Source organism: Canis lupus, chromosome 6 (genome assembly GCF_003254725.2).
Source record: "Canis lupus dingo isolate Sandy chromosome 6, ASM325472v2, whole genome shotgun sequence".
Taxonomy (NCBI): domain Eukaryota; kingdom Metazoa; phylum Chordata; class Mammalia; order Carnivora; family Canidae; genus Canis; species Canis lupus.
The window spans coordinates 22,015,739-22,043,679 of record NC_064248.1 but is presented as its reverse complement, the minus strand read 5'-3'; the positions used below and the strand labels follow the sequence as shown (position 1 = coordinate 22,043,679).

The following is a 27,941-nucleotide window of genomic DNA, read 5'->3' as shown; positions in this document are numbered from 1 at the left end:
CTGGGGTAAGGCCTGAAATTTTCTCCCTAACAAGTTCCCAGGTGGTGGTAATTACTGGTGGTCCCTAAACCATATATGCTTTGAGTAGAATTGCTCTGTATTCCGGAGCGGCTTAGGTGTAGCTACTATACCTGCCATGTAAGTGCATCTGTCTGGCAAGCTCCGTGTTTTTACTTGGGTTTCAGCTTATTGGGGCGTATGGAAGAGAGTTGAGGACATCGGAGGCGGCTGCCTAAGGCTGCCCTGCCAGGTCTCTATTCTAAAGAGTTTATATTCTAGAAGGCGGGGGTGGAGGAAGGTTTTAAGGAAAAGCTTCCTGGAGGAGGTGCATGGGAACTGCAGGAAACTCCCCGGCAGCCCAGCCGAGAAAGGAAGAAACGCGAACTCCGCCTGTCTTCGGGCCGGGTCTCTGCATCCCCACGCCGGGTACGGTTTCCCAGGCACCCCACGTGTCTGCCGTCCGCGAGTCCCTGTCAATCAAGTTACCCCTGGGCTGGGTACGGGTTTAAAGGCAGCTGCGGTGCGGAGCGCTCCCATCGTGCCGCGCGGCGGGCGGGTTTGGATTTTAAATCCCCGCGGCCAATCAGTGGCGCGCAGGCTCTTGTAACGTTCCCGGCGCCGCGTTTGAATTCGAGGAGGAGCGAAGCGGTGCCAAGCCTCTGCCCAGACCCTGCTAGGTCCGCGGGCAGATCCGGGAACATGAGTGCGGCGGCAACTGCAGGGAAGCTGGCGCGGGCACCAGCCGACCCAGGGAAAGCCGGGGCCCCCGGAGCTGCAGCTCCCGGGGCTCCGGTGGCCGCTCCGCCGGCGAAAGAGATCCCGGAGGTCCTAGTGGACCCGCGCAGCCGGCGGCGCTACCTGCGGGGACGCTTTCTGGGCAAAGGCGGCTTTGCTAAGTGCTTCGAGATCTCGGACGCCGACACTAAGGAGGTGTTCGCTGGCAAGATCGTGCCTAAGTCGCTGCTGCTCAAGCCGCACCAGAAGGAGAAGATGTCCATGGAGATCTCCATTCACCGCAGCCTCGCTCACCAGCACATCGTAGGCTTCCACGGCTTTTTCGAGGACAGCGACTTCGTGTTCGTGGTGCTAGAGCTCTGCCGCCGGAGAGTGAGTGTCGCTGCCTGGGGACCGGGGCTGGGAGCTCCGGGGGCTCGGAGCTGCTAGAGAGGAGGTGCTGGGGGCCTCGAGCTAGGGATTGTAAAGGTCTTGAGGAGAGGGGAGAGGGTGCTTGGCACTTGGAGCTGCTAGGGGAGGGAGTTCCGGTTCAGTGGCGCCGGGGTCCTGCTGCTGCTAGAAAAGGTGCTCCTGGACGCTAGATTTTGAGCGGAGAGGGGGTGGCGCAGGTCGGAGGAGAATCCTGGGAATGGACGCAAGGCTTCCGGAGTTGCTAAGGGAGGAGTCCCGGGTAAGGGGTGCTGAGGGTGCGGAGCTTCCGGAGCAGGGTTGGTTGGGTGGGGGAGAGGGCTTTTGGAGCCAGACTTCAGAGCTTCCGGGAAGAGAGGCGGCTAGAAAGGGATCTCCTGTTGCGAAAAAGTTCGGGGAGGGATACCAGGGACTCCGAACTTCTGAGGAGTGGGGCTTGAAAAAGGCTTTCCAGCTGGGAGGCTTTGGAGGGAGCTAGTGGGAGAAGGGGTGCTGTGAACGGTTGTGGCCAGGCTTGATTAGGGGAGAGGACAGATCGGAGCGGTCCTGGAGAAGGAATGCAGGGGAGCGTCCTGGGCTGCCCTTAATGACAAGCCCTCCCCCATTGCCTGGGTACGGGCTCCCCATTCCACCTCTCTTTCCCCCCCACTCAGTCTCTCCTGGAACTCCACAAGCGGAGGAAAGCACTGACTGAGCCCGAAGCGCGCTACTACCTTCGACAGATTGTCCTTGGCTGCCAGTACCTGCACCGAAACCGGGTTATTCACCGGGACCTCAAGCTGGGTAACCTTTTCCTGAATGAGGATCTCGAGGTGAAAATAGGTGAGTGCTAGGCCTTCAGGGGTGCTTGACACTCCCAGAAGCTGGAATGAGGAGGAGGCTGGGAGAGAGGAAGAGGATGGTAGAAGTCTGGGCTGTTGACTGCCTCCAGAATCCTCTTTGGCACAGAAATTTAAAACCTGAGAGCCCCAAGCCAGTATCTTACAGATGGATTTTTTTTTTTTTTTTTTTTTTTTTTTTAGTGCTCCTACACAGTACTTTTTAAAAAGAATTTGAATTAGTTTCCATTTTTCAAATTGGGGTGCTCAATGGAAAAATTGGGATTTGGAGGTCCAGTTCTGAGACAGTATCCCCTCAAGCAGCTCTTTGCTGTAGTAAAAAGTAGCTATTCCCCTCAGGCTCCTTTGGATTTGCCACAGTCCCAACGTCTCTCAGTTATTAACTCACAGACTTGCCTGATGGTCCTGATCTTTACTTGCTTGATCCGTAAGGGCATTTGAGTTGCCCTGTTTCCATCAATTCCCTTTTGGAACCATGGCCTTCCTTTCTGAGAGGGGCAAGAGGGACACTGGGAGGCCCTTCTCGGCCAGCATGGTGGGAGGAATGTGGGTAAGCCTTACTGCCTACAAGGAATACAGATTGGGACACAGGAATCAAATGACCCTGCTTCTTGACAGTCAAACCTGTACCAGTTTCTGCATTGACAGATGACAGAGGCTAGCAACTGAGTACCCCCTCTTCCTCCCTCTGTCCCAGGGGATTTTGGACTGGCAACCAAAGTGGAATATGACGGGGAACGCAAGAAGACCCTGTGTGGGACTCCTAATTACATAGCTCCTGAGGTGCTGAGCAAGAAAGGGCACAGTTTCGAGGTGGATGTGTGGTCCATTGGGTGTATCATGTAAGTTGGGAGTTGTCTCAGGACCCACTTGGCCTCAGCAGGGGCCCTTTTCGACATCTCACTGAGCTATCCTGTGGACTGCCTATGGAGAGGCTGCTCCAGAGAACAGATTGCCAAAAAAAAGCCTGACTTCCTTATCTTTTCTTGTCACTGGTATCCTGCAGGATTCCTGCAGCCTGGGCTGTGGGTCTGGGGAAAGGCTTGGGGGTGCGGTGGTCTGCACAAACCTGATGTAGGCCCTTGCTACTCTAAGTGTGGTCCACAGACCAGCATTCCCTAGGAACTTGTTAGAAATGCAGAATCTCAGGACCCAGACTGCTGACTGGATCAGTATCTGGATTTTCACAAGATCCCTGGGTGATTTCCATGCACAATAGTTTGAGAACCAGTGATCTAGAAAGCGGCATTGGGTGAGAGGAATAAGGCCAGGAGTTACAGTTGGCAGGAGGAGGCCAGTCTGCCTCGATCAAGGCCTTCCAAGGTCGGTGAGTGGTGGGCAGAAGGTTGGGAGTTTTGGGGTTTTCTCTTATTTATTGTTGTTGGCCTGTGTACTGGAATGCTAGAAGTAAGTTGTGGCAATGGCTTTCCTACTTCTTTGCAGTGGAGCTTTTTCAGATGAAAACTTCAAGCCTTGAATACAGAACTATTAAAGTGGGACTCCTATAAATAAATAAATAAATAAATAAATAAATAAATAAATAAATAAATAAATTTAAAAAAAGTGGCACTCCTTCTGTAGGGACAGGTAGCCCATGTGCTGAGACCTGTTTTGTACTGGTTGACAGCCTCTGGGGTCCTGGATTACTACAGGCCCTAGCTGAAAAGTCACTAGCCTTGAGAGTCCTGGTGCTATCATCTGTCTTCTCCTGAGGACTCATCCTGGCCCATGTCCTGGCTCCTGTGGACTTGAGGACTGTCCTCAGGGGCCTCAAAGTCAAGAGTTTCCAGATGTCAGGCCTCCCTTCTAGCCCTGAGATGATTCCTCCGGGGTGTAGGTTTTGGCTGGGAGCCTTGAGCTAAATCACCCCCTTTGTGCTTACAGGTATACCTTGTTAGTGGGCAAACCACCTTTTGAGACCTCTTGCCTCAAAGAGACCTACCTCCGGATCAAAAAGAATGACTACAGTATCCCCAAGGTGACCAAAATAGTTTTTTATTTTTTATTTTTTTTTAAGATTATACTTCTTTATTCATGAGAGACACAGAGAGGCAGAGACATAGGCAGAGGGAGAAGCAGGCTCCTCTCAGGGAGCCTGATGTGGGACTCCATCCCAGAACCCCAGATCATGACCTGAGCCAAAGGCAAGATGCTCAACTACTGAGCCACCAAGTATCCCCCCAAAATACTTTATTATGTTTTTTGGGCTCCCCCCCCCAAAAGCTTTTTACTGAGCCCAGCCATATCCCGGGGACAGAGATAGGTCAACCCTACCCCTAGGGTAGACACAGAGCTTTAATGGATTTGTGTCTAAAATTACATACAGAACTTGACATATGTGCATAAAAACTTTGTTTCTAAGGGGAGAGAGTTTATAGATTCTCAGAGGTTGGGTTAAGAGCAAAAAATAAAAAAGTGCAGAGGGGAGCAGGAGGCAGACACAAAAATGCTACTTAACCTTCTAGATTTAACTAGGATCTACCAGATCACAGTGGGCAAATGGCCTGAATCTTTTGAACTCTAGTTTCCCATTAATAAAATGGAGTCACTATCTCTGGAGCAGCTTACAGGTGCCTTGTGTACAGTAAGCACTCACAGAATCCTGAACCACTGAATACAAAGTGGTGTGCATTTTTGCAACCACCAGTGTCCGTGCATTGAAAGGAATAGCTGTTTCTGGGGAAGCCTGACACAATGGCTGCTTTCTGGTTTGATATCCGTGACACATGTGAAGTCAAGGGCCCTAGCTCCTTATGGACAGACCGATGAAATTTATCACAAAGAGTCATTTAACTGTGGAAGGTTCAGAGGGTTTAGAGTGGGTGTGCAAGACCACCCTAATGCTTTGGTATAGGTGCTGGCTCTACCACCCATTAGGTATATATATTCTTAAGAAAGCCACTTACCCTCTCTGTTCTCCGTTTCCTCATCTGCAAAAGAGAGATGGTAAGAGATCGAGAGATAGAGACCTCCACTACTTAGGTGTTTCTGTGAAGGGTAAACGAGCTAAAACACATGACGTGCTTGGAACACTCTCCTGGCAACATAGTAAGTGCACAGCTAATGCTAGGCTGTTACTATGCATTTGACCCATGCTAGGTTATCTTCCATCAAATCCTAGTAGGACTCCAGGCTTGGTGCTATGTCCTTGCTCTCCAGATGAGGACACCAAGTCCTTAGCGAGTTGAGTTACTTGTTGCAGCTGGTGTTGGGATAATACTGGGGCTTAAACCAGGTCCTTATGACCCCACAGCACATTCTCAACTGTTACCCTGGTGGTGAACAACTTAAGTTAGGTGAGAACAAATTCAGGGGAAATCAAATTAATCAATTAATCTTGAGTCTCAAAAGGAAGGAGAAGTGATCATTCTCACGGCTTAGGTTGACACTTGTCAATTCAGTAAAACCAATAGTGGGGAACCTGGCAGATTTATGGCTATTGAACATGACGTATGTTGGCCAAGGTCCACAGTACCTTCATGGCAGCACTGCCCTTGGGTCCCCCGTCACAACCTGCTCACAGCTCTCTCTCTCTCTCTCTCTCTGCTCCAGCACATCAATCCTGTGGCCGCCTCCCTCATCCAGAAGATGCTCCAGACAGACCCTGCTGCCCGCCCCACCATTCACGAGCTGCTCAATGATGAGTTTTTCACTTCTGGCTACATCCCTGCCCGGCTCCCCATCACCTGTCTCACCATTGCACCCCGGTTTTCCATCGCTCCTAGCAGTCTGGACCCCAGCAACCGGAAGCCTCTTACAGTCCTCAATAAAGGTAAAAGAGCAGACCCCTAGAGAGAACCTAGCTTTGTGGATGGATGGCCCCCAGAGCCCAGGCATGCAGTAGGGCCCACCTCTGTCTTTGAAACCACAAACCTAACTCCTCAGGGCAAAATGCCCTTCTTCCCCTGGGCCGGCCCTAGGTGGACTTTAACTATGGCTGGGTCAGACCTGTCTTGCCCGAAAAAACTCTTAGTGTTAAATAAAATTCCTAACACCATACTTTGATGGTTCATTGAAAAAAAAAAAAAAAAAAAAACATGAAAAATTTCAAATACATACATAGGGCCTAATGCAGAACAGTCAGATTTTGTCACATTTGCTTCATCATTCCTTTTTTGTTCCTATGAAGTATTTTTGAAGTTAATTCCAGACATTTTGGTCATTTTACCCCCACATAGCATTCAGCATGTACCTCTTTAAAAGAACAGCCGTTTTCTTATAAAACCACACACCTTGCTTGGGTTGTCATTATGCCCAGTTAAAGGCCAGAAGTAGGAAGTACATACTTCATGGGGGAAAATTTTTTGAGTTTGTACTGCTATTTCTGAGTCACATTTTTTTCACCACATTATTTCATTTTTTTTTCACCACATTATTTCAATATTATTTCAAACTTATGAAAAGATGGAAGAATAGATAAAAGCTCACTTTTCTCCATGAATTAATGTTTTTCTTTTTCTTTTTCTTTTTCTTTTTTTTAAGATTTTATTTATTTATTCATGAAAGACATAGAGGGTGAAGCAGGCTCCATGCAGGGAGCTTGACGTGGGACTCGATCCAGGGTCTCCAGGATCAGGCCCTGGGCTGAAGGCGGCACTAAACTCCTGAGCCACCCGGGCTGCCCAATTAATGTTTTTCTACACTTTGTCTCTTTCTCTTTTATATGAAGTTGTGTGTGTGTGTGTGTGTGTATCCATTTTTTTCCCCTGAACCACTTAAGAGTAAGTTATATATGTCCTGCCCTTGACCACTTAATACTTGTGTATTTCTTAAAAACAATATTCTTTCACATAACTATAGCACATGACACAGTGAGCAAGTTCTGGAAATTGAACACTGTTACAACCTTGTTTTGTCCACTGTGGAGTTAACACTTTTGTAATTTACGAATGTCCGATTCAAATACAATATTGTATTTCAATTATTATATTTGAATTATATTTGAAATACTTTTTTCTCTGTGTTTCAATATATGAATTCATTTGTTTCTGTTGTAATCTAGTACTGTTTTTTTGTTTTTAATCTAATACTGTTAAGGGTTCCTTTTTTGTTTTTGCCATTTCTTTTTATTGGTGATTAATATCTTGGTCAGTTGGTTAGGGTGGTGTCTGATGGGTTTCTCCACTGCAGTTACAGTTTTTCCCTTTGTAATTAATACCTTGTCGGAGCTACTTTAAAACAATCCTGTTTTCTCCTCAAATTCTTGCATCCTTGGTGTATCTCCACGGATCTCATGACAATTGCTAATGTGTTTTTCTAATTTCTTTTTTTTTTTTTAAGATTTTATTTATTCATTTGAGAGACAGATAGCGAGAAAGAGAGCACAAGCAGGAGGGAGGAACAGGCTCCCCAGTGAGCAAGGAGCCTAATGGGGGCTTGATCCCAGGACCCTGGGATCATGACCTGAGTCTTTCCAAAACCAAGAGTCGAATGCTTAACTGACTAAGCCACCCAGGCACACTGCTAGAGTAAGGGTTTGTTTGTTTGTTTGTTTGTTTGTTTTTAAAGATTTACTTACTTATTTTACAGACAGTGTGTGACTGGGGTGGGAGTGGGAACAGATAGAATCCCAAACAGATGTCCCTCTGAGCAAGGAACCCCACCAGGGGTGCCCAACACAGGGCTTGATCTCACTACCCTGAGATCCTGACCTGAGTCAAAATCAAGAGCTGGTCACCCAACCGAGCAACCTAGGCACTTCCTTGCTAGAGTTTTTGTTTTTGTTTTTTATTTTACTTATTTATTTGAGAGCAAGAAAGAACATGAACAGGGAGAGAGGGAGCCCAACATGGGGCTCAATTCCAGGACCCCATGATCATGACTGAGCTGAAAGCAGACCCTTAACTGATTGAACCACCCAGGTGCCCCTTTGTAGAGTTTTTTTGTTTTGTTTTGTTTTGTTTTTTCCTTTGTAGAGTTTTTTTTTTTTCCTTTGTAGAGTTATTTTATTTTTTTTTATTTTTTATTTTTTTTTAAATTTATTTATTCAGAGAGAGCGCGAGAGAGGCAGAGACACAGGCAGAGGGAGAAGCAGGCATCATACAGAGAGCCTGATGTGGGACTCGATCCAGGGTCCCCAGGATCACACCCCGGGCTGTAGGCACCGCTAAACCGCTGCGCCACCAGGGCTGCCCTTTTGTAGAGTTTTTAAAGCAAACCCAGATATCCTATTATTTCACATTTCAGTTCTTAGCATAGTTTTTTATTTTATTTTTTAAGATTTATTTATTCATGAGAGACAGAGAAAGAGAAACAGAGACATAGGCAGAGGGAGAAGCAGGCTCCTCGCAGGGAGCCGGATGGTGGGACTCGATCTCAGATCCTGGGATCATGACCTGAGCCAAAGGCAGGAGCCCAACCACTGAGCCACCCAGGTGTCCCCATAGCATAGTCTTTTAAGTTGAAAACCCTGATCTTAAAAAATATAAGACAAATTTCATATTCTACAAGGAGAACTAGCACATGTTGGTGGAAAAGGAGACATCAGAGCAATAAAGACAATAAAAATCATCCAGGCTTTTCTAAGTCAAAACCAATGAGAGAGAATCTCAAAAGTGTATCTTTTCAGACTCTTTGGACATCTGTATAAAATTTAGGGGTAGGAAAGAAAAATCTTATGTTTTTATCAAATGCCTGCCTAATCCATTTTGTTAATGAGCTATGTGCAATTAATTTACCAGGTCCTCCCATTTTCCTGGATTTTAATTCTTGGCTGGGCAGCTCTGAGCTGCTGCTACCTTTACACTATCTCTTGGAGTGACTGGTGGTATCCTTAAGGGTCCAGCTTTGGGGCAGAGGCCAGAGTGTCTGAAGCTCTTTGGTTGTGTGTGGCCATGAAGCCTTCCTTAAGGGCTTGGCTTGGCCCTTAAGGTATGAGTATCATGCTCCTGTCAAATGAGCATAGCAGCTTCCACTCTATAACCCAGCACTGACTCAGTTTACCCAAAGTAATGGCAGCTAAAATAATTTTTCTCTGGAGAGAACACCAGCTATGGCAGAGGGTCCCATGCCCCTCCCAATCTGCTGCCTTTGTGCTCAGCTAATGACTGTGTGTCATTTTCCTAGGCACAGAGAACCCAATGTCTGAGCGGCCTCGGGAGAAAGAGGAGCCAGCAGTCCGGGAGACCAATGAGGCAGTTGACTGCCACTTGAGGGATATGCTGCAGCAGCTACACAGCGTCAATGCATCCAAACCCTCAGAGCGGGGGCTGGTGAGGCAAGGTGGGCATGGTAGGGGCCCCGGGGTGGGGGAGCCTGCACACCTGGAGAGGTTGGGGAAGTCTTACCTGGAGAGTGTCCAGGGCTCATCTAGGCCCCAGTCTCCATAATACCGTTAGTTCCTCAATTTTCTATAGATTAAAATCCACATGAGTTAGCCTGGCATTCAAGGCCCTGCCTGTCTTTTTCTGATTCATGTGGAACATGTGCCCCATCTTCCAGCACCTCCATATGCTATTCATACATCTACACATGTTCTTTCTGCTGTTCGGTGAATTCTTGCTTAGTCTTTAAGAACCTCAGGGCTCTTGCTTGTACTCTTGACTCTTCTTCTGGAACATACTTCCTCCAGATAAGTGCATGGCTCACACTCTTCTCCTTTGGAGTCTGCCCCAGTGTCCCCTCCATGACCATTTTCCTTGTCGCCCACTCCTAGCATATCTCATCCCCCTGTGTTTAAATTAGTGATTATAGCATGCACTGAACATAATGTTTTGTTTAGTTTTTAAAGATTTTATTTGAGAGAGAGAGCATGAGCAGGGGGAGGGGCAGAGGGAAAAGGAGAAGCAGACTCCCCGCTGAACAGGGAGCCTGACGCATGGCTCAATCCCACAGCCCTGATAAGATCATGACCTGGGCCAGAGTTGGACATCTAATGGACTAAGCTACCCAGGTGCCCCTTGACATTTTGATGTATTTGGAATTATGTATATTCTCACAATTTTTAAATCATTCAGAACCAAAAGATTAGATAATTTGTTGGCCACTGACTCTCACCTTGATAGAAGTAACCTAGACATTTTGTCCTCTGTCCCTATAATGAGACTGTAAGTTCCATGAAGGCTGGGTTTTATGCCATTGCTCACTGCACCTGTGACAGTGCCTGGCATAGGGTAGGCCTTTGGTCAATGGATGGACTGAAGAAATGAATGGAACTGGGTGCTCTGCACTGGAACCTCTTTCCTGTATTTTCCAGGGCTTGGTGATGGCAAATGTCCTGCTTGGCTCTTCTCTGGGGCCCCCAGCCTCTTGAAGGAGCCTGTGTGGGGCACCTAGCAGTCCTCCCTGGCATGGGCTGTCTGAGTGGACCAGAGGGGAAGAGGCTGGTGCTGACTAACCATCTGTCTGTTTCTGTCGCAGAGGAGGCTGAGGATCCCGCCTGCATCCCCATCTTCTGGGTCAGCAAGTGGGTGGACTATTCAGACAAGTACGGCCTTGGTAGGTTGCTTCCAGAATGAGCAGGTGGCTCAGGTATGGCCAAGTGACCTTTAAGCTATTCCAGGCGCTTGCCTTTTTTGGCTCCTTGGTCCTCTCCTGTCTCCACCCCAGAACTCCCATTTGCACCTCCCAGTGCCCCCCCACCCCCCGCTGCTTCCCTCCCTTCCTGAGGTCTCCCTGCACCTACCAGGGTACCAGCTGTGCGACAACAGTGTGGGGGTGCTCTTCAACGACTCGACACGCCTGATCCTCTACAATGATGGTGACAGCCTGCAGTACATAGAGCGTGATGGCACAGAGTCCTACCTCACCGTGAGTTCCCATCCCAACTCCCTGATGAAGAAGGTGAGTACCTGCTGCCCGCCGCAGCCTGATGTTGCCAGGAGGGAGCCATGTGCCTCAGGTTAGGCTCTAACTCTGGCCGTCCTCCCTCCTTTTCCAACCAGATCACCCTCCTGAAGTATTTCCGGAACTACATGAGTGAACACTTGCTAAAGGCAGGTGCCAATATCACGCCCCGGGAAGGTGATGAACTCGCCCGGCTCCCCTACTTGCGCACCTGGTTTCGTACCCGCAGCGCCATCATCCTGCACCTCAGCAATGGCTGTGTGCAAATCAACTTCTTCCAGGTGAACCAGGGTCAGGGAGAGTTGGGGTGGGGTACCTGTGTCTGTCTGCAGGCTCCCAGAGTGGGGTGGGAAGAGAGAGGCGTGGGACCCGTCCTTGGCATCAGGCATCAGGAAGAGTGTGCCAGGGTTGGAGAGGGGCAGGAATCCCTCATCAGCTGGAATGTCTCCCCTGTGTTCCCCAGCATGCACTAGCAGCTGGGACCCTCAGGTCACTGGTAACTCTGTCCACCTGTCTTCCCTCCCATCCGTCACAGGACCATACCAAACTCATCCTGTGCCCACTAATGGCAGCCGTGACCTACATCGACGAGAGGCGGGATTTCCGCACGTACCGCCTGAGCCTGCTGGAGGAATACGGCTGCTCCAAGGAGCTGGCCAGCCGGCTCCGCTATGCCCGCACCATGGTGGACAAGCTACTCAGCTCCCGCTCGGCTGCCAACCGTCTCAAGTCCTCTTCATAGGCCTTCCTCCCCTCTGGACTGGCACCCCTTCCCACCCCCACAGCACCTTGGCCCGTACTGGTTAGCTTCCACAGTGCCATTTTCTAGAATGTACCCCCCCAGCCCTGGGGGCTGGGAAGAGCTACAGCACCCTTGCTGATGGGGGTCACCATGTAAGTTATTTTTGTACATGTTCGGGTGTGGGTTCTATGGCCCTGTCCCCCTCAACCCCACCATATGAATTGTACAGAATATCGCTTTTGAATCTGGGACTGTCTTTTCCTTGCCTTTATATACATTAAACACATGTGAATCTTCTTTTTCTTCTGTAGTCCCTGAGGATGCCTGGCTTCCGGGCTCTGGACATGTCTTTGCTCCAGAAGCCCCAGGCTGCCAAGACTCTGCCAGTCTTTTCTGCCACTGAGGCCCAACCCCTTGTATAGCGGCCTCAGCTCCCGGCAGCTCCTGGGCTTGGCTCCTTGGCCCTGGAGGCTGGTGGGTAGTAGGGCAGGAAGAGGCTTTCAGAGGCACAGCTCCTCATGGCACCGTACGTGTGCAGCAGCAGCCGCGGGAAGCGAGTTGTGAAGTACTGGACGAAACTGTCAGGGATGTGGCCTAGCGCCTGCCGTACCTCAGTCGGGAGCTCCCTGTAGTGGTGCTTCTGGAGGGAGGTAGAGCAGAGAGCCCCTGCTCAGCTGTGACCTGGCTGCCCCATAATCCGGGCCCCGCTCAAACCCTAGAGCACACCTTGTTCCTCATAGCACGGAGCAGGTCTCGCACTGACGTTCCCTTATACGTCCGGAACCTTCTCAGATCTGTGGGAGGAAACTCCTTGGCAAAGCTGGCCCCACTCAATTTTCCTCAGTCTCCCAGACCCACTCTGAGCCTGGCCTCTACCTGTCTGCAGTGGTACAGAGATGTGCTTGTGCCAGTTGCACCGGACCACCGTGGAGCCTCCTGCCTCCAGCGCCATCACCAGGGCCCCTTGCTCGGACTCCTTCTCCAGCCAGTCGCTGACGTCCTAGGACCCGATAGAGTTCTTGAGCCTCATGACCAGTTTCAGAGGCCACAGGGCCCAGGAGTGCCCTATGACTTGGGGGGAGCAAAACAGCAAAACTTATTGCTTTAGGATAAGGAATATTGCCCCTTGGGTACAGCTTCTCAGTGCCATGTCTCCCATGCCAGGTCTTCATCAACCTGTGAGGTGTAGGTACTGTTGCCCCTGTTTTACAGATGAGCAAACAGGCTCAGAGGCATAAAGTCCCTTGGTCAAGGTCACATGAGTGGGATGGGCTATCTGGGCACTGGTGTAGCATGAGTGATAACTAGGGCTGAATCTAGGGTTGAATGGCCTGGGGTCTGTGTCACATAGGGGTAGGGGCAGGGGTTGGAGGCTGGGGCTGGGAAGTCCGGTAGTGAGCAGATGAGTGCCAACATGGCAGTGTAGGCCCCAGCTTGGTTCAGAGAAGGAGCTGGGCTTTCCGGAATAGGTAAACAAGTTCTCTTTCCCTAACCACTCTGGCTTCCCCTTATCATTCAGCACCCAGACCTGGGGACCTATCTGGGGCCATCCCCAAGATTTTCCTCTGACCTGGAAGAACTGGAGCTGCTTGGCTCTGCTCCAGAAGAAGGGGTGGGCAAGCACCTGGTGAGCAGAGGGGCGGGCCTGTGGCAGGGGGCTCAGCATGACCTCAACCAGGTTCCTGGCGACCACCTTGTCTGTAGGGGCAGATGGGAGCAATGGCTTCAGGCCCACCTGGCCCTATGCCCTGTTTCCTCCCTTCTCTGCCAGGCCCAGTCCTGCCTCACCATGGGCCTCTTCCTCCAGGTGAGTCAGACTGGGAGTCCCTGCAAGGATGTTTGCCTGGCGATAAAGACTCTCTCCAAACGGGTGGTTGCCACCAGAAAGCACGTAGTAGAACACACAGCCCGCAGAGAAGATGTCCACTGCGCTTGTCTGGGGGCCAGAGAGACCAACATAAGAAGGCAGTCCCCGCTTCCAGGAAGCCTGCCTGGTTCAATTCTCCCACGGGCTGAGACCGTAGTCACGGCTTTGGTTCAGACTAGAACTCGAGGACGCTTCCTGAGCACTATCTCCTTGACCTGAGGTCTCCTCCCCTTTGCAGCACTGAAAGGGGCCCATGATTTTCATCCAAACTCTTTGCCCCACTGAGCTGCTGGTGCACGTGTGCAAGCTGTATTCCTTGAGGCCTAGCAGGTAACGAGTGAGGGAGGCTGGCCAGGCGTGAGGGAATGAAACGGCAGTGAAAACCCTTCTGTAGCGCAGGATTTCTTAACCCAGTTTCTATTGACATTTGGGGCTGGATTATTGCCACGGGGGTCTGTCTGCATTGTAGGGTGTTTAGCAGCTTCCCGGGCCTCCACCCACCAGATGCCAGTTGCCAGCCGCGATTCCCCTGCCAGGTATGACAACCAAGAATGTCTATAGACAGTGCCCAGTGTCCCCTGGGTGACAGCCACTGCTCTAGGTAAGAAGGGATGAACCACGCCACTCTACAGATGAAGAGACAGGCTTGGTCACAGCAGGAGGGGCACGGGGCCAGGGCTGGGGCTGTGACTCACGGGACTGTCGGAGGGCAGGAGCTGTAGGAGCTCCGGGGCCATCCAGCCCTCCGTGCCGGGGATGCCCGAGCGGAGGCTGAAGCTGCAGCGGCCAGCGGGCAGCTTCTTGCAGAGGCCGAAGTCCGAGAGCACCACCCTGCCTCGGCCGTCAGGCCCGTCAGGCCCCGCGATGAGGACGTTGGCCGGCTTCAGGTCCCGGTGCACTGGGAGCAGAGCAGGGCTGAGTGGGGCGGTGGGGGGCAGGGCCAGGGCCGGGGGGCGGGGCCTGGGCGGGGCCGCGCGGAGGGTGGGCGGGGCGGCGGCAGGGCCTACCTATGTGGAGGGAATGCAGGTGGGACAGGCCGGACATCAGCTGCTGCAGCGCCGTCACGGGCTCCAGGCCCCAGCGCTCCAGCTCTGGGTTTTCCACGTACTGTAGAGGTGGGGGACAGAGCGTCACTGTGCAACCTGGGACCCCGCCACCCCCACCCCCCCACCGCCCCTCTGAGTCCCGGCTCACCTCCTGCAAAGAGGCTTGGCAGAGCTCCAGGGCGATGTAGTGGAACTGGGGTTCCCGCTCCGTACAAAAGTAGCGGAGCACATTGGGGTGCCTGTCTGACTCCTGCAGCAGCTGGACCTCCCTCCGGACCAGGCCGAAGCATTCACGGAGCAGCCGCTTGACAGCCACTGCCCGCCCCTCCAGCTGGCCCCTGGGAGGATCCGAGAAGGAAGACAAGGAAAAGGCTCCCTCCTGCACCCACCTCCGGGAGCCTTTGGAAGAATGGCCCTCCGAAGGACAGTGGCGCAGAGTGCCCTGAGCGCCCCCTCTCCAGCCGGGCTCCTAGCTACCTACTCACCGGAAGACGAACGTCCCGCCTGCCCCGCGGCCCAGCACGTCCTTGGGGTTGAAGGAAATCTTGCCCACCACGGTGAGCCGCTCAGCTGAAGGGAGAGGATGGGGCATGGTCTTGGGGAGGCTCTGCTCAGGCCACACCATCCCGCCCCCTAGACCTTTCTCTGGACTCCCAGCCACCCACGCCCAGCCTGGGGCTGCCACTTCCTGAGCTCTTGGCAAGTTACTTAACCCCTGTGCCCTCGGTTTTCTCATCTGTAAAGTGGGACTCGTGTTGATGATCCCACGTGGTGACTGTGGATTAAATGAATGAGTGGGGGGAGAGCTGCTAGATTATCTTCCTTGTCATTCTCCCTCTTCTGGTATTTTCTGCCCAGATTTCTTTATTTCCTCTGCCACTCTCCCCACCTCCACGAGTTTTAAATAAACTCTTTTCATTGAGGAATTGGCTTCAGACAGGAAGATGGGCTTGGCAGCTGGCAGCATGGTGAGGGTGAGTGCAGTCCCCAGAAAGATTGCAATGGGAGTGGGGTAGGAGGGGGCAGCACTGAGCATTTGCAAAGCTGTCTCAGAGTTAGTTCTAGGGCAGCAGGGACCCTCCGGAATGCGTTGGTTTCCTGTTAAGAAGGATGGGGTTGGCTCAGGTGGGCCGAGGTCTGTAGACTTGGACAATTACTGCTCTTCCCTTTGGGTAGCTTGGGAGACACCTCTCACAATGAATGCCCCAGGCATGTCTGGCCAGGCTATGTGCCCTGCTCAGCTCCAAGGGACACCATTCATAGAGCTCAACGTACATGGCGCCCCCAGAATTGTGCAGTACAGGTCCTGAGAACACTCTACTCAGGAAGAGCTGCCCACTTGAGTCTCTGCAATTAGCGCTGGGAAAAGCAAATGAAAATTAGCATCAGGATCTGTGAGGAAAGTACCAAGCTGTCCCTCAGTATCGCTCTGGATTATTTTAGTAAAAATTCCCTCAAAAAAAAAAAAAAAATTCCCTCTCATCTGTCAGCAAGATGCAGGAAGTAACCTAGATTTGTGTACCCTGGCCTCCAGAGAATGGCTGGGCTCAGGGCCTGGAAGCTTAGGGAGGAATCGGCCTGTTTCTGGCAGCTTGGAAGGCAAGGACAGAGTTGCTGGGGTCTGATGGACTCTGGCAGTGAGAGGTGAGTGTGGACTCAGGTGGCAAGGAGTGAATGAAGGGCAACGGCAAGAAAACCCACGGAGTGCTTGATGAGAGCCATTCTGGGAAAAGATTCAGCTTGAGTCTAACCCCCAAGAGATGAGCATTTCAGGATGCAGTGGGTATTATATGGACCCACTCAGAGACAGTAAAGTGACAAGAACTGCAACACCTCAGGGCTCAGGCCCATTCTCAGGTGTGCTTCGAAAAGAGCCAGCCCCTCGGGAAGGGGATTCACAGAGTGAATATAAGCATGAATGCTGGGAGCAGCATGGAAGCATCAGGCCAAGCATGGGTGGACTTCGCCTGAGCTCAGGGCACAGCAGCATGGCTCCAAGGCCTGAGGCAGTGGTCTGACCAGTGACCAGGAGGTGCCAGCAGTAGTTCCTGCAAAGGACTCAAGGCCAGTCCATCCCAGAGCCAAAGAAGCAGGAGTAGCCTGGACTAAGCATGGGAAAGCCCCCCTGCGGACACCAGGGGAAGCTTTAAAGGGCTAGTTTATAGGGTCTAGTTGACAAGAGAAATTTTTTTAAATGTTATTTATATCAAAAAAATGTTATTTACTTATGTGACAGAGAGCAAGAGAGCACAAGCAGGGGAAATAGCAGAGGGAGAGGAGAAGGCGGCTCCCTGTTGAGCAGAGAGCCTAATGCAGGGCTCTATCCCAGGACCCCGGGATCATGACCTGAGCCAAAGGCAGATGCTTAATGATTGAGCCACCCAGGCACCCCAACAAGAGAAATATTTAAAAATAAAAAGTCCTGGGCAGCCCAGGTGGCTCAGCGGTTTAGCGCTGTCTTCAGCCCAGGGCCTGATCCTGGAGACCCAGGATGGAGTCCCACATTGGACTCCCTGTGTGGAGCCTGCTTCTCCCTCTGTCTGTGTCTCTGCCTCTCTCTCTCTCTCTCTCTCTCTCTCTGTCTCTCACATGAATGAATGGATAAAATCTTTAAAATAAAAAAATGGAAAGTCCTAAAGAGAGGGGGTAAAAAAACCAAAATGAGACCTAGGTAACTTACTAGTACTGTTACTGAATATGTTAAACTAACACAAATAGTATTAACGTCACTCAAGACTGATTTAATAATAATGATTCTGGTATGATTCTCTCATAATGAGGTGATACAATGAGGTGGGTGTTATTCCCATTTGACAGATGAGAAAACCGAAGCTCAGAGGAGGAAAGCAACCTGTCAAACTGAACAGCTGGTGGAGTTAGATCTATACTCAGTTCTATCTGCATCCAAGAGTCCTTGAGAGTAATGACAAATAATGATGGCAGACATTTCTAGAGTGCTTAACTACATAGGAGGCTGTAAGTCCTTTCTTATTAACTCAGGCTTAATCACTGGACTATAGTGGCTTCTAATAAACCTGAACTTTGAAACTAAATCTGCCCCCTCTTTTCTCTTTCCCTGACTCTGCCCTTTTCTGTTCATTCAAGCTCACCGTCTGGGTCTTCAACTGCCTGGGCTTGCTCTGGGGAATTTGGAAGGCTCTTCTGGCCCTGTGAGGTGGCCCCTGACGGCAGGGGCTGAGCATTGTGTGAGATGTGAGGAGGATCTGCGGGTGCCAGGAGGGGCTGCTGAGGGTGTTGCTTCTCCACCAGTTGCTGCTGTTGCTGAAATACAGGGCCAAAGAGGGCTCAGCCCTGGCTAGGTCTGCCCAATGAGGGACCCAGTAGTGGTGCCTGAGACAGCCTCACACTGGACCATTAATCTACAGAACACAGTAGCAGGGGCTCAGGGAGCTGCTGGAAGGTAGGGAGCAGAATCGGAGCTGGGTGAGGGAGAGAACTGCTGAGAGGTCTTGGAGAGGACAAGCAGAGCTCCCCCAAGGAAGACCCTAAGATGGACCTGAGCTCAGGGGCGATAGGCTTACCTGCCTCATTAGGAAGATGATCCACCCTCCCAGAAAGACAGCAGTGAGGCTAGCTGCCAGCAGGTCTTGAGGTCCCAGCCCTGGATACAAGTCTGGGGTTTTCTCTTCAGGATGCGGCTCCAGGTTCCAAGGTTTCTCACGGCTCAGGCTCCGGAGCTGAGGACAAAGGAACTTTCACTCTTAGAACACTGTGGAACCCCTAACCCTTCTCCATCATCAGTACAGGGCGGCTGGGCTTAGCTAAAGGGGTAGTGGGTGATTAGTCTACGTGGTGGGAAACGTGGTGCTCTCCGTGGTGCTGAAACATCGTGGTGTCGCAGGAGTGTGGTCTTCAAACCTTGCTGATGATCAACATCTCCTGAGAGGGGCATCATTAAAATACAGATACTCTTGGGAAATCTCCAAAAAATTCAGATATCCGGGCAGCCTGGGTGGCTCAGCAGTTTAGCGCCACCTTCTGCCCAGGGCTTGATCCTGGAGACCCAGGATTGAGTCCCACGTCAGGGTCCCTGCATGGAGCCTGCTTCTCCCTCTGCCTGTGTCTCTGCCTCTCTCTGTGTGTGTCTCTCATGAATAAATAAATAAAATCTTTAAGAAAAAAAAATTCAGATATCCATCTCCAGTTCAGTGGGGCCTGAGTGGGCTCCCAGGAGACACTGATGAGCAATCAGGTTTGAAAATTACTGCTCCAGGTCATGGCTTGTCTTCTCTCTCTCTCTCTCTCTCTCTCTCTCTCTCTCTCTCTCAAGATTTACTTATTTGAGAGAGAAAAAGACAGAGGGAGAGGTGGTCATGGCTATTCTAACCTTGAGTCACTAGGTCACTAGCGATTCTTTCCCAATCCTCTCCTAGGAGAGCATGCTTTTTTGTTTTTCTGTTTACATTTCCTCATTTGATAAGCACTTTATAATTTTTACACTGAAGAAGAATTAAAACTGTGATTCCTATTTCACAATTTAGATAACCAATATCCTTTGACACTTCTAATATGTTTCTGGCAATAACAACATATACATATGTTTTTCCTCCAGAAAATTGTGTGACATCAATTGACCCACCCTCAGATGTTACTCCTAGAAGCCTGAGGGAAAGGTCCAACAGCTGCCCTCCCAACCTGCCAAGTCTCCCCCCTTCCCCAATTCCCATGCCCTCTGCCCTTCTAGTACTGACCTCTGGGAAGAGGGCTGGGGCCTGTGTGCTCTCTGAGAGTCTGTTCTCAGCAGTCTCACTCCTTGGGGTGGGATGCACTCTTAGCATGGTGGTGTGCAGGACTGGGGGTGGCTCATGGTGTCCTAAGAGGCAGAGCAAAAGTCAGCTGGCTGAAGATGACCTCAGCCTGTCACTCAGAAGTTGGGCTCATAGGTCCTTCATCTTCAAATTTGAGCCAGAAGAATCTCACCAATGAGCAGCCACTGGCTAGGGAGGGTCACACTGCCTGAGGGGTATTTAACAGCAGTGCTAGGTGAGCCCTCTCGTTCTCCTGAGACTTGGAGTGTCACTTCTTCTGTGGTGGGGCCATCCATGGGGGCCAGGGTCAGTCTACGAGGCTATGGCAAAAGATAGAGTCATGAGTGAGGGAGCTCCTCTTCTGCCCCGTCCCTTCTTTCCAGCCCCTCAGAGACCCCTTCTCACCACTAAGGCCACCCCTGTGTGAACGAGTGCTTTAGAAACATAGAAGCCAGTCTCATCTTTCCCCACATACAGTGTCATCCTAGTGAGGGAGAAGAAAAAAGGGGAGAAGGATGAGTGATGGTGGTGGGTAGTTTCAGTTACCACTGTACCCATGTCTTTGTATTGTCCCCTCCCACATTGACTCTGGGCTTAGCCACCTGACTTGCTTTGGACAATGAAACAATAGAAAATGTGATGCAAGCAAAAGCTTGAGAAGTGTTCGTGCACTGGAATTTGTCTTTTCATGTTGTTCTCACAAGACCACCATGTGAGGAAAGCCTGGCTAGTCGGCTGGGGCATGAGAGACATCATTTGACATCCCCTAGGCCAAATAGTCCACCAACTATGATATAGTGGAGAGAGGTCATCCTAAACTATCCAGGCTCAGCCAAGCCACCGGATTGCCCAGATCAGAAAACCACCCAGCTGACCCACAGAATCCTGAAAAAAAATTAAGTGTTCATTGTTTTTAAGCTCTGCATTTTGGGAGTGCTTTGTTATGCAGCAAAAGCTAGGTGATACAAACTCTATAGTCAAGATTTTTTAAGATTTTGTTTATTTAGTCATGAGAGACACAGAGAGGCACAGGCAGAGGGAGAAGCAGGCTCCATGCAGGGAGCCTGGGGTAGGACTAGATCCCAGGTCTCCAGGATCACACCCTGGGCTGAAGGTGGTGCTAAACCACTGAGCCACCCCAACTGCCCTATAGTCAAGATTTCTTTCTTTCTTTCTTTCTTTTTTAATATCTTGGGTAGATGGCAGAAGTTAGTGCCATTCTTTTTTTTTAATTTTTTTTTATTTATTTATGATAGTCACACAGAGAGAGAGAGAGGCAGAGACATAGGCAGAAGGAGAAGCAGGCTCCATGCACCAGGAGGCCGACGTGGGATTTGATCCCGGGTCTCCAGGATCGGGCCCTGGGCCAAAGGCAGGCGCCAAACCGCTGTGCCACCCAGGGATCCCTGTAGTCAAGATTTCTAAATCTATGTCTAGCCCAGACCTCTTTCAAGAGCTCAAAATTTTTTTTTAAAGATTTTATTTATTCATGAGAGAGAGGCAGAGACACAGGCAGAAGGAGAAGCAGGCTCCACGCAGGGAGCCCGACATGGGACTCCATCCCGGGTCTCCAGGATCAGGCTCTGGGCTGAAGGTGGTGCTAAACCACTGAGCCACTCGGGCTGCCCTAGAGCTCAATTTTCTAAACCTGAACTTGTCCCTTCATTCCTTAGCTCTTTCTCCTCTAGTGTTCCCTATCTCTGAGAACAACAGCACCCATGTGCTTCTAGAAGCCTGCACAATGACCCTTGACTCCTTGCCCACAATTACCAAACTCTTCTGATCACCAAATTCTTATTGTTTTTCCCTCTTCAGATCTCTTACTTTCTACTTATTTCCATTTCTAGTGTTTCCACCCTACTCCAGAAGGTCTTTATCCCATGCCTGAATTAATGCAATATTCTATGCACGGGCACTTCCTAGCTACACCACTCTGATATTCTCCACACTCCAGCCAGAGTTGTCTTTCTAAAATGCAAAGATGATCAAATCACTTCTTTGCTTAAAACCTTCACACGACTTTTCCTTAGCCTCAGGAGAAAATGTCCAAACCATTTAAATTATCCTGCAAGATCCCTGCTATACACCCTCAGACCTTATTCCCTGTTCAGATCTATGGTCTAGCTTTATTTAATTTATGTTCCCTGGCTGCCATGCTCGCTCGCTCTCTCTCTTGCTTCCTGTTCATCCTTCAGGTTTCAATTTAGATGTCCCGGAGAAAAGGACATCTAAATTGAAACCTTATCATCTGCTGTTATAATTGCCCTCTTCCACACTTGTCTCCCCCACTAGACTCAGATTTCTGTAGGTAGGAAACGCTGGCTGTCTAATTGTACTTCCAGAGCCTAACAAGTGACTGGTACACAGTAAGAACTCAATCAATATTTGTGCAATGAATTCAATGAATGGATAATCCCTGATTTTCCCAGTCTGTCTCCTTGTTCCCTAAAATGGGGACTCTAGGGCATTCGTTCCTATAAGGGTTAGAGTTAGTCTTTAAGAATCAATAAAGCACAGCACCTACCAAGCAGAGCAAGCTCCATCCGTACCCTGGAGTGGAGACCCAGAGGCCCCCTGTAGGCCATATTGTACCCTAGAGTTGCTGAATAGCAGGGCTCTCCAGAAGGTCCTGGGGGAACTGTGGGGGGTGGGGGTGCTGGGCACTGGTTATTTGCCAATCAGTTTAGTAAACAACCAGTTTGAAATATTCTGGCCTGGGTTCGGCTATATTGGTGTGTCATGTTTGAACATCACATCTGCGCAAAGGGCTCCTCCCCAGTCCCCAGGGATGGGTACTTACAGAAGTTGAGTGTCCAAGGCAGAGAAGACAGTAGCCGTGTGCTGGGGGCCTGAGGCAGGCAGTCGGATGTGGCCCCAGCGGAGGGCGAGGAAATGCAGGGTGTCCCGAGCCAGCGTGAGATGGGGTAGCTGGCGCAGGCTGTCCTGGTGCCAGGCGTAGATTCCCATCACCGGCATGCCCAAGTCCTGTGTCCACAGCACTGCCCCACTTCCTGGGTCCACGGTGAGCAGCAGGCCCATCCCACAGGATGTCAGGTGGCTCATATCTGCCAAGAAAGATGTCTGGGAAGATGTGGTCAAAGAGCTCTGACCTGAGGCCTCTCATAGCATCTTGGGGTGGTGGTGGGAAGTTGCACTGAAGGTAGGCCACTGGGGGGGGCACTCAGGTGTGTGGGGGTCAAGTGAGATCCCCTGGAGGGTGCTGAGGACATGGGAAGTTCAGTCAGAGTGCGCCAGGTCACTTTGATCTGTCAGGGGGTCAGTCAGGGTCAACTGGGGAGCTGTGTAGGATGTGGGGTTCAGTCAGGGCCATCCAAAGGTGACTTAGGTGTGTGAGTCAGTCCAGATGGCTTGAGAGAGGTCACTTGGGATGTGGGGTAGTCAGTGATGGTCTCATTGATGTCACTCAGGAGAGGTCAACCAGGGGCAGCCTGGAGGCCTGTGGGTCACTTGGGAGTCATTTAGAGTGTGAATGGGATTAGTCAGGGGCCCCAGGGGTATCAGTTGTGATGTGTCAGGGTTACTTGCATGGATTTTTTTTTTTTTTTTTACTTGCATGGATTCTTATGCAAAATGATGAGGTCAGGGTATGAGGGGTGGCTAAGGGGCACCTGTAGGGTCATTCAGGCAGTTGGGTAGGTCATAATACCAAAAGGGTGGTCAGAATTACCTGGGGGAGGTTAATCTGGGGGGAGGTCACTTAGGGTTATCTCCCAGGGTTCATTCAACTTTGGGGGTCAGTTAGGACATGTGAGGACTCATCAGAGTGTTCGAGGGTTGCCTGCGGTCACTTGGGACAAGGGGGCCCCCAAATGGCTCAGCTTATTTGGAATACAGAAGGTCCCCTGTTAAGGACTGCTTGCGGTATGGGAGGGTCAGGCTGGGTGATGGGGAGTCACTTAGGGTTGTCACCACGGGTGTGTCACTCAGAGTGTGGTGGGGCTTGGTCGTGGGTGCCACCCAGGGTTCCCTGAGTTGGAGAGCTTGCTCCAAGGCTGGAGCCAGAGAAGGGAGGCACTCACATTTCCCGGGCAAGCTGTCCATGGGGGCTGCTGAGTAGCGGCGGTAGGTGATGTTCCAGCGAAGAGCCGGGGCCCTGGGGTCGTGCATAGTGACCGTGAACTCTGCCAAGGCCCAGAAGCAGGGTTACCAGGAATGCCCATGTGATACTCCTCTCATTTCCTCCCCAGGGGCTGTCACTGTACACCCGTCCTAGAGCCCAGAGTCTGTGAGTTTCACAGTCTGGGTCACTGCTGTACCCTCGGCTCCTTGCTTCGTGCTCAGGGAAAGGTGTGTTGACTGACAGATTGACTGGCCTGGATTCAGCTTGGAAAGCAATCCCCAGGCCTGGACAGCACAAAAGAGGGGGCTGGCTGCCCACAGCTTGGGGAGCAGCTGGGGCCTGACTCACGTGTTCGGCCGATGTAGAGGCGGGGGGTAGGGGGACCCTCTGTGGTCAGTGTCATCTGTGTCTTTCCTGACTCTGGGTCCACCACAAACCAGGCATCCTGCTTCCGGCCTGTGGAGGTGGAAAGTGTGCCAGCCCTCAAGATGGCCCGGGGCAGGGTGTGCAGCCTGCTGTCCTGTGCCAGCTGACAAGGTCCTTGTCCCTGGCAGACCTGGACCCACCCGCAGACTGGAGAGAGGCGCTTACCCGTGTAGAAGACGCCGTCAGAGCTGCGACACGGGGAGGCGTGAACCAGCTCGGGGATGGTAAATGGTAGCTTCTGAGAAGGAACATTTCCAGGAAGGAGTAAGAGCAGAAGAACATGTACAACCCACTCATGAGGCACAATTATTATCATTTTCATTTTCCAGAGAGGGTAAGTGACTTGACTGTGGTCACACAGCCCCCTCCATGCTCTGGCTAACAGAAGCCCAGGCCCTCTCCCATCCCAAACATTGTAGGAAACACACCATTAATCCCTGTTGTTTCTGGGTCCCCAAGACGTACAGACTGCCATCAGCTGGGTCTGAGAGAAAGGCTGTCCTGTGGGGCAGAGGGGAACAGGGGAGGGTTAGGCACATGCTCCCTGGTTTCATAATGACCCTGTGTCCCTCTGTCTTCCCCACTATTAGGAGCCCACCTTGCGGGAGGCATCACAAAGCTCTAGAAACAAATCTCTTCCCTTGCTTCCAACATGCCCCTGCCCCTCATCCCACCAAACTCCTCCAGACAACTGCAGCTTCCCCATCTCCCAGATGCCCCCTCCTTCAAAGACCACAGGTCCACTTACTCGGTGACGTACATTGGCCCTTGGATGATGGGATCTGTGGGTACAGGGACACGGAGCATGAGTCACCTCCTCCAGACTCCCCGCTGATAAGCATAGTCCTATTCATTGTGTGCGTACTGGGTGCCAGACACCGAGCCAAACATTTGACATTCATGTAATGTAATCCTCCCAAGAACTCTGTGAAGTAGGGTCATTACCTTTGGCCCCATTTTAGAGCTGAGGACTCAGAGTCCTCAGAGAGGTGACTCAGAGACTCAGGTGAAGTGAATGTCCCAAGGCCACACAGCTGAGAAGTGTGCAGATGTGCTGCGCTGGGCTCTACCCCAGGCTCATTTCTCCTCTGCCATGGGACCGCCACCCCTTACTCACCATCCTTCAGCGTCCACTTCAAGTCCCCTGTCTGCTTGTTCAGTGCGTGGAGACTTCCATCCAGGGTGGACACTAGCAGGAGGCTCTCTGGCCTGAGGGTCTGGACCTGAAGTGGGAAACAAAGTCACCTCCTCTGAGGAGCCCGGGTCCATCCCTTGTCCGCACTCCATGCAGGGCTACCTGTGACTCCCCTTCTCGAAGAAGGGGACAGACAAAGAAGGAAGCATGATTGGGGAAGCTGCTGACTCCCTCCAACCCCATTGATCTCCTTGGCCCTAGACAGGAGTTACAGCAGGAGCTGGGGGACCCAGCCCCCATGGTGTCTAAAGTCTCTCCTCGGGATGCCTGGGTGGCTCAGTGGGTGAGCGTCTGCCTTTGGCTCAGGTCATGATCTGGGGATCCTGGGATCGAGTCCCACATCGGGCTCCCCTCAGATGCCTCTCTCTCTGCATCTCCTATGAATAAATAAATAAAATATTAAAAAAAATAATAACAAAGTCCCTTCCCTACCCTTCAATTCTTTCTGGTTTTCTAAAGAAGACGGAGGACCTTTACAAATGGACTTCACAGCCTCCCTATGAGGTGGGTGCTATTGTTTCCAGGATGTACAGATGAGGGAGAGAGACTAAGGTCACACAGCTTAGGTCCTTAGCCTAAAACCAAGCAGAAGAGGTACCTGAACCACCATGTCTCTGATTCCAGTGCCTGGTCTCTTACTCGTTTGCCACCCTGTCCGGCTGTCTTGGGATGACCCCTTCTGCCTCCCCACACCAGCCCAGCTGCTTTTGGTGCCAGGCTCCAGGGGTCCTCTGGACCAAGGCTCTGGGTGGCCAGGGGAGGGAGGGAGGGCTGGAGCTGCTCTTTCGTCTAGCCCCTACTGGGCTAACTCACCTGTGCTCGCCCCTCCTTGAGCAAACAGGGTGAGGCTGAGCGCCCAGCAGGAACCCTAACATCCGGGTGCCCCAGCCACACCCCTGCAAAAACCACATCCTGCTTCAGGACCCTCAGGTTTGGAGCTGAGCCAATGGTTTTGGTGGCGAGTCGGAAAACTGCCTCCTGGCCCCTCTCTTTTCGCAGCCTGCTTTGTGGTCTGAGAAGAAGCTGCAGGCTGGTTGCCCACAGTTGAAGTAGCTTGACCATCATCACGTCTACAAATTTGTGTTCAATTCGCTCATTTTTAACATTGGATATATTTCAATTTTAAAAAAGTCTAGATTTCTAATTTCTCTCATTTCTACTTTTTCTAATTTTTCTAGAAACACACCTGCTCTGGCCACCCTGGGCTCACAGCCCTACTTGGCAGCCATGGGTGAACCCCCCAGCCATGCACCGCAGGGGGATGGCATGAACAGCCAACACTCCATGGTCCCATTAGCTGTTCTGGGGGCTCCAGGCTGAATGAGTGGATTCCAGTCTGGGCGCCTTTGCCTTCTGCTGCATTTCTGTAAAACTGGACTCTTACCTCCTGGCAGGGCTGGACAGGAACCCCCACACCTTCTCCTTATTTATCCCAGAGGCTCTGAACCCAGGGTCCAGTTGTGGGCAAGGGAGACTGGCTGTGAACGGCCTGAATTTGTAAAACTGGGTGTGGGGGTTCATTTCTCCACAGAGGATTAAGTTGACCTTTGTCACCGCAGGGGATCCCAGGACTTTTAGGACGCCAGGCCCCCCAGCCCAGGCTGTTCTGCACCTGCACCCCCGCGCTGCAGGAGGGGGCGGCTGTTCGTGCCTGTCCAGGCTGGCACAGCTCTCCAGCTAGGTCATCGTGGGGCAACGGGCAACGCCCCCCCACCCCCCCGCAAAGCTAGGAAGCTTTTCCTGGCCAGGGTCCGACTTGGGACCCCTTGGAGCCAGAAGAGGGCAAGGCGCTCCCCCCTGCCCCAACCTTGGCGGGCCCTGCGGCCGCCCCATTTCTCACCTGTGGCCCCGGCGTCCGGAGCAGCACCGCGAGCTGGAGCAGGAGCCCGAGGCGCAGCGGGGGCCACGGGCCGCACCCCATGGCCGGTCCCTCGGCGCCTCCAGGGGACAGCAGGGCCCCCAGCCTGGCCCGCAGGAGACTCCGCCCCCGGGCTGGGCCACTTGGATCCGCAGAGGCCGGGGCGCAACCTCAGCCGGTGTCCCCCTCCCTCCCGCCCGCCCTTCGCATCACACCGACCCCCCGGCCCCCCGCTGGAGAGAGCGCGGGGAGGTCAGCGCAGGCCACTCAGGCAGCGGGTCCGTGCCAAGTAGTCCACCGAGCGCCCCGCCTCCGTCACCCTGAGCTCGGTCAGTGGTCCCAGCACCACGGATGGCAAAGCGGGCCGGTGGTTGGGATTCCAGTTCAGGCGTCTGCCCTCAAGGCTTGCGGCCGGGCCTGTGCTGGGGGCCTCTGCGCCCAGACACCGCGGAGCATGGATGAACCGATTGTTCATTCAATAAATATTTACCTATTACGCAGCCTGGGAGGCAGGAGAGATAAGGTACCGGTCTTTGCAGAACTTACAGCCTCCCGAGCCTTAGACACCAGTCAGTAGGGCATCCAAGCGCTCCCTGCTCTGGTGGTTCCAGTCCTTGTGGCTACAGACCTCCCAGATGGGGTTCAGGGATGGCCTGCCGGGGTCCCATTAGCTGTCAGTATTTGGGCTCATTCCTTTCTCGTTCTTCCTTGTGTAAAAATCACTGCTGATCTGAGGATCATGCAGCTTGGCTCTGCCACCCTCTCAGTCATCCTTGGCCTTCCTGGTCATTGCCCCCACAGTCACTGAAGAGTTTGCTAGCGGGTCCACAGCCTCCATCTCCACCCCAAATACGCCACTATCACTGGTGTATTCAGTATCACCTTCTCCCTCACACTGCCCTTGACCCATGCTGTGGTCAGCTCTCCATTCCCTAGTAACCCCAACTAAATCTGCCAGCCGGGCACCGCATCCCTCCGCTGCTCCAAGGATGGGTTGCTGAGTGCTCACAGAATTCCCCTTGGCTGAATGAAGCATCCTGTGCCCTCCTGCCCAGGACTGACTGACACGAGGGAACCATAGACTGGCCCCTTTGCCTCAAGCTGGAACCAACTGTGTGGTACAATTGGTGCTGGGGAGGTCCCTGTCCTTTGCTCACTCCCCTTCTCTGAGAGAGCTCTTCCCATCCCTTG

The 27,941-nt window shown here is 51.9% G+C and overlaps 2 protein-coding genes and 1 long non-coding RNA gene across 7 annotated transcripts; 2 read left to right on the top strand and 1 right to left on the bottom strand.

Moving 5' to 3' along the window:
- Positions 1-19: 19 nt before the first annotated feature.
- Positions 20-11,805, top strand: PLK1 (polo like kinase 1). Its single transcript, XM_025416169.3, has 10 exons — positions 20-1,107; positions 1,797-1,965; positions 2,680-2,824; positions 3,867-3,960; positions 5,535-5,754; positions 9,048-9,203; positions 10,341-10,418; positions 10,609-10,763; positions 10,865-11,047; positions 11,302-11,805. The coding sequence occupies exons 1-10, from the start codon at positions 700-702 to the stop codon at positions 11,506-11,508; spliced, it is 1,815 nt and encodes a 604-aa protein (XP_025271954.1). The 5' UTR covers positions 20-699; the 3' UTR covers positions 11,509-11,805.
- ERN2 (endoplasmic reticulum to nucleus signaling 2) lies at positions 11,761-26,925 on the bottom strand. Of its 3 annotated transcripts, none has more exons than XM_025416168.3 (22): positions 26,733-26,925; positions 24,815-24,920; positions 24,446-24,479; positions 24,126-24,198; positions 23,863-23,935; positions 23,620-23,727; positions 23,231-23,332; positions 21,991-22,255; positions 19,596-19,674; positions 19,363-19,510; positions 19,134-19,255; positions 17,964-18,119; positions 17,532-17,703; positions 14,907-14,991; positions 14,570-14,759; positions 14,383-14,482; positions 14,071-14,273; positions 13,297-13,444; positions 13,079-13,206; positions 12,385-12,508; positions 12,235-12,302; positions 11,761-12,148 (listed from the first exon to the last, which is right to left on the bottom strand). In XM_025416168.3, the coding sequence occupies exons 1-22, from the start codon at positions 26,811-26,813 to the stop codon at positions 11,936-11,938; spliced, it is 2,778 nt and encodes a 925-aa protein (XP_025271953.1). In that variant the 5' UTR covers positions 26,814-26,925; the 3' UTR covers positions 11,761-11,935. The 3 variants fall into 3 exon arrangements, with proteins under 3 accessions (XP_025271953.1, XP_048967241.1, XP_035573515.1); XM_049111284.1 differs by having other exon boundaries at positions 13,133-13,206; XM_035717622.2 differs by lacking the exon at positions 26,733-26,925 and adding an exon at positions 25,491-25,645.
- LOC125755270 (uncharacterized) lies at positions 14,841-24,820 on the top strand. 3 transcript variants are annotated; one of them, XR_007411236.1, is made up of 4 exons: positions 14,841-14,978; positions 23,399-23,498; positions 23,826-24,031; positions 24,288-24,820. It is a non-coding gene; the product is annotated as an uncharacterized LOC125755270 (long non-coding RNA). The 3 variants fall into 3 exon arrangements; XR_007411234.1 differs by having other exon boundaries at positions 23,399-24,031; XR_007411235.1 differs by lacking the exon at positions 14,841-14,978 and adding an exon at positions 22,255-23,072 and having other exon boundaries at positions 23,399-24,031.
- Positions 26,926-27,941: the final 1,016 nt, after the last annotated feature.

Coding starts and splice junctions, on each gene's coding strand:
- PLK1 (XM_025416169.3), top strand. CDS start 700: ATGAGTGCGGCGGCAACTGCAGGGAAGCTGGCGCGGGCACCAGCCGAC. Junction 1,108..1,796: donor TAGAGCTCTGCCGCCGGAGA/GTGAGTGTCGCT, acceptor CCCCCCACTCAG/TCTCTCCTGGAACTCCACAA. Junction 2,825..3,866: donor TGGTCCATTGGGTGTATCAT/GTAAGTTGGGAG, acceptor TTGTGCTTACAG/GTATACCTTGTTAGTGGGCA.
- ERN2 (XM_025416168.3), bottom strand. CDS start 26,813: ATGGGGTGCGGCCCGTGGCCCCCGCTGCGCCTCGGGCTCCTGCTCCAG. Junction 22,256..23,230: donor GGACAGCTTGCCCGGGAAAT/GTGAGTGCCTCC, acceptor CTTTCTTGGCAG/ATATGAGCCACCTGACATCC. Junction 14,760..14,906: donor GGCGGGACGTTCGTCTTCCG/GTGAGTAGGTAG, acceptor GGATCCTCCCAG/GGGCCAGCTGGAGGGGCGGG.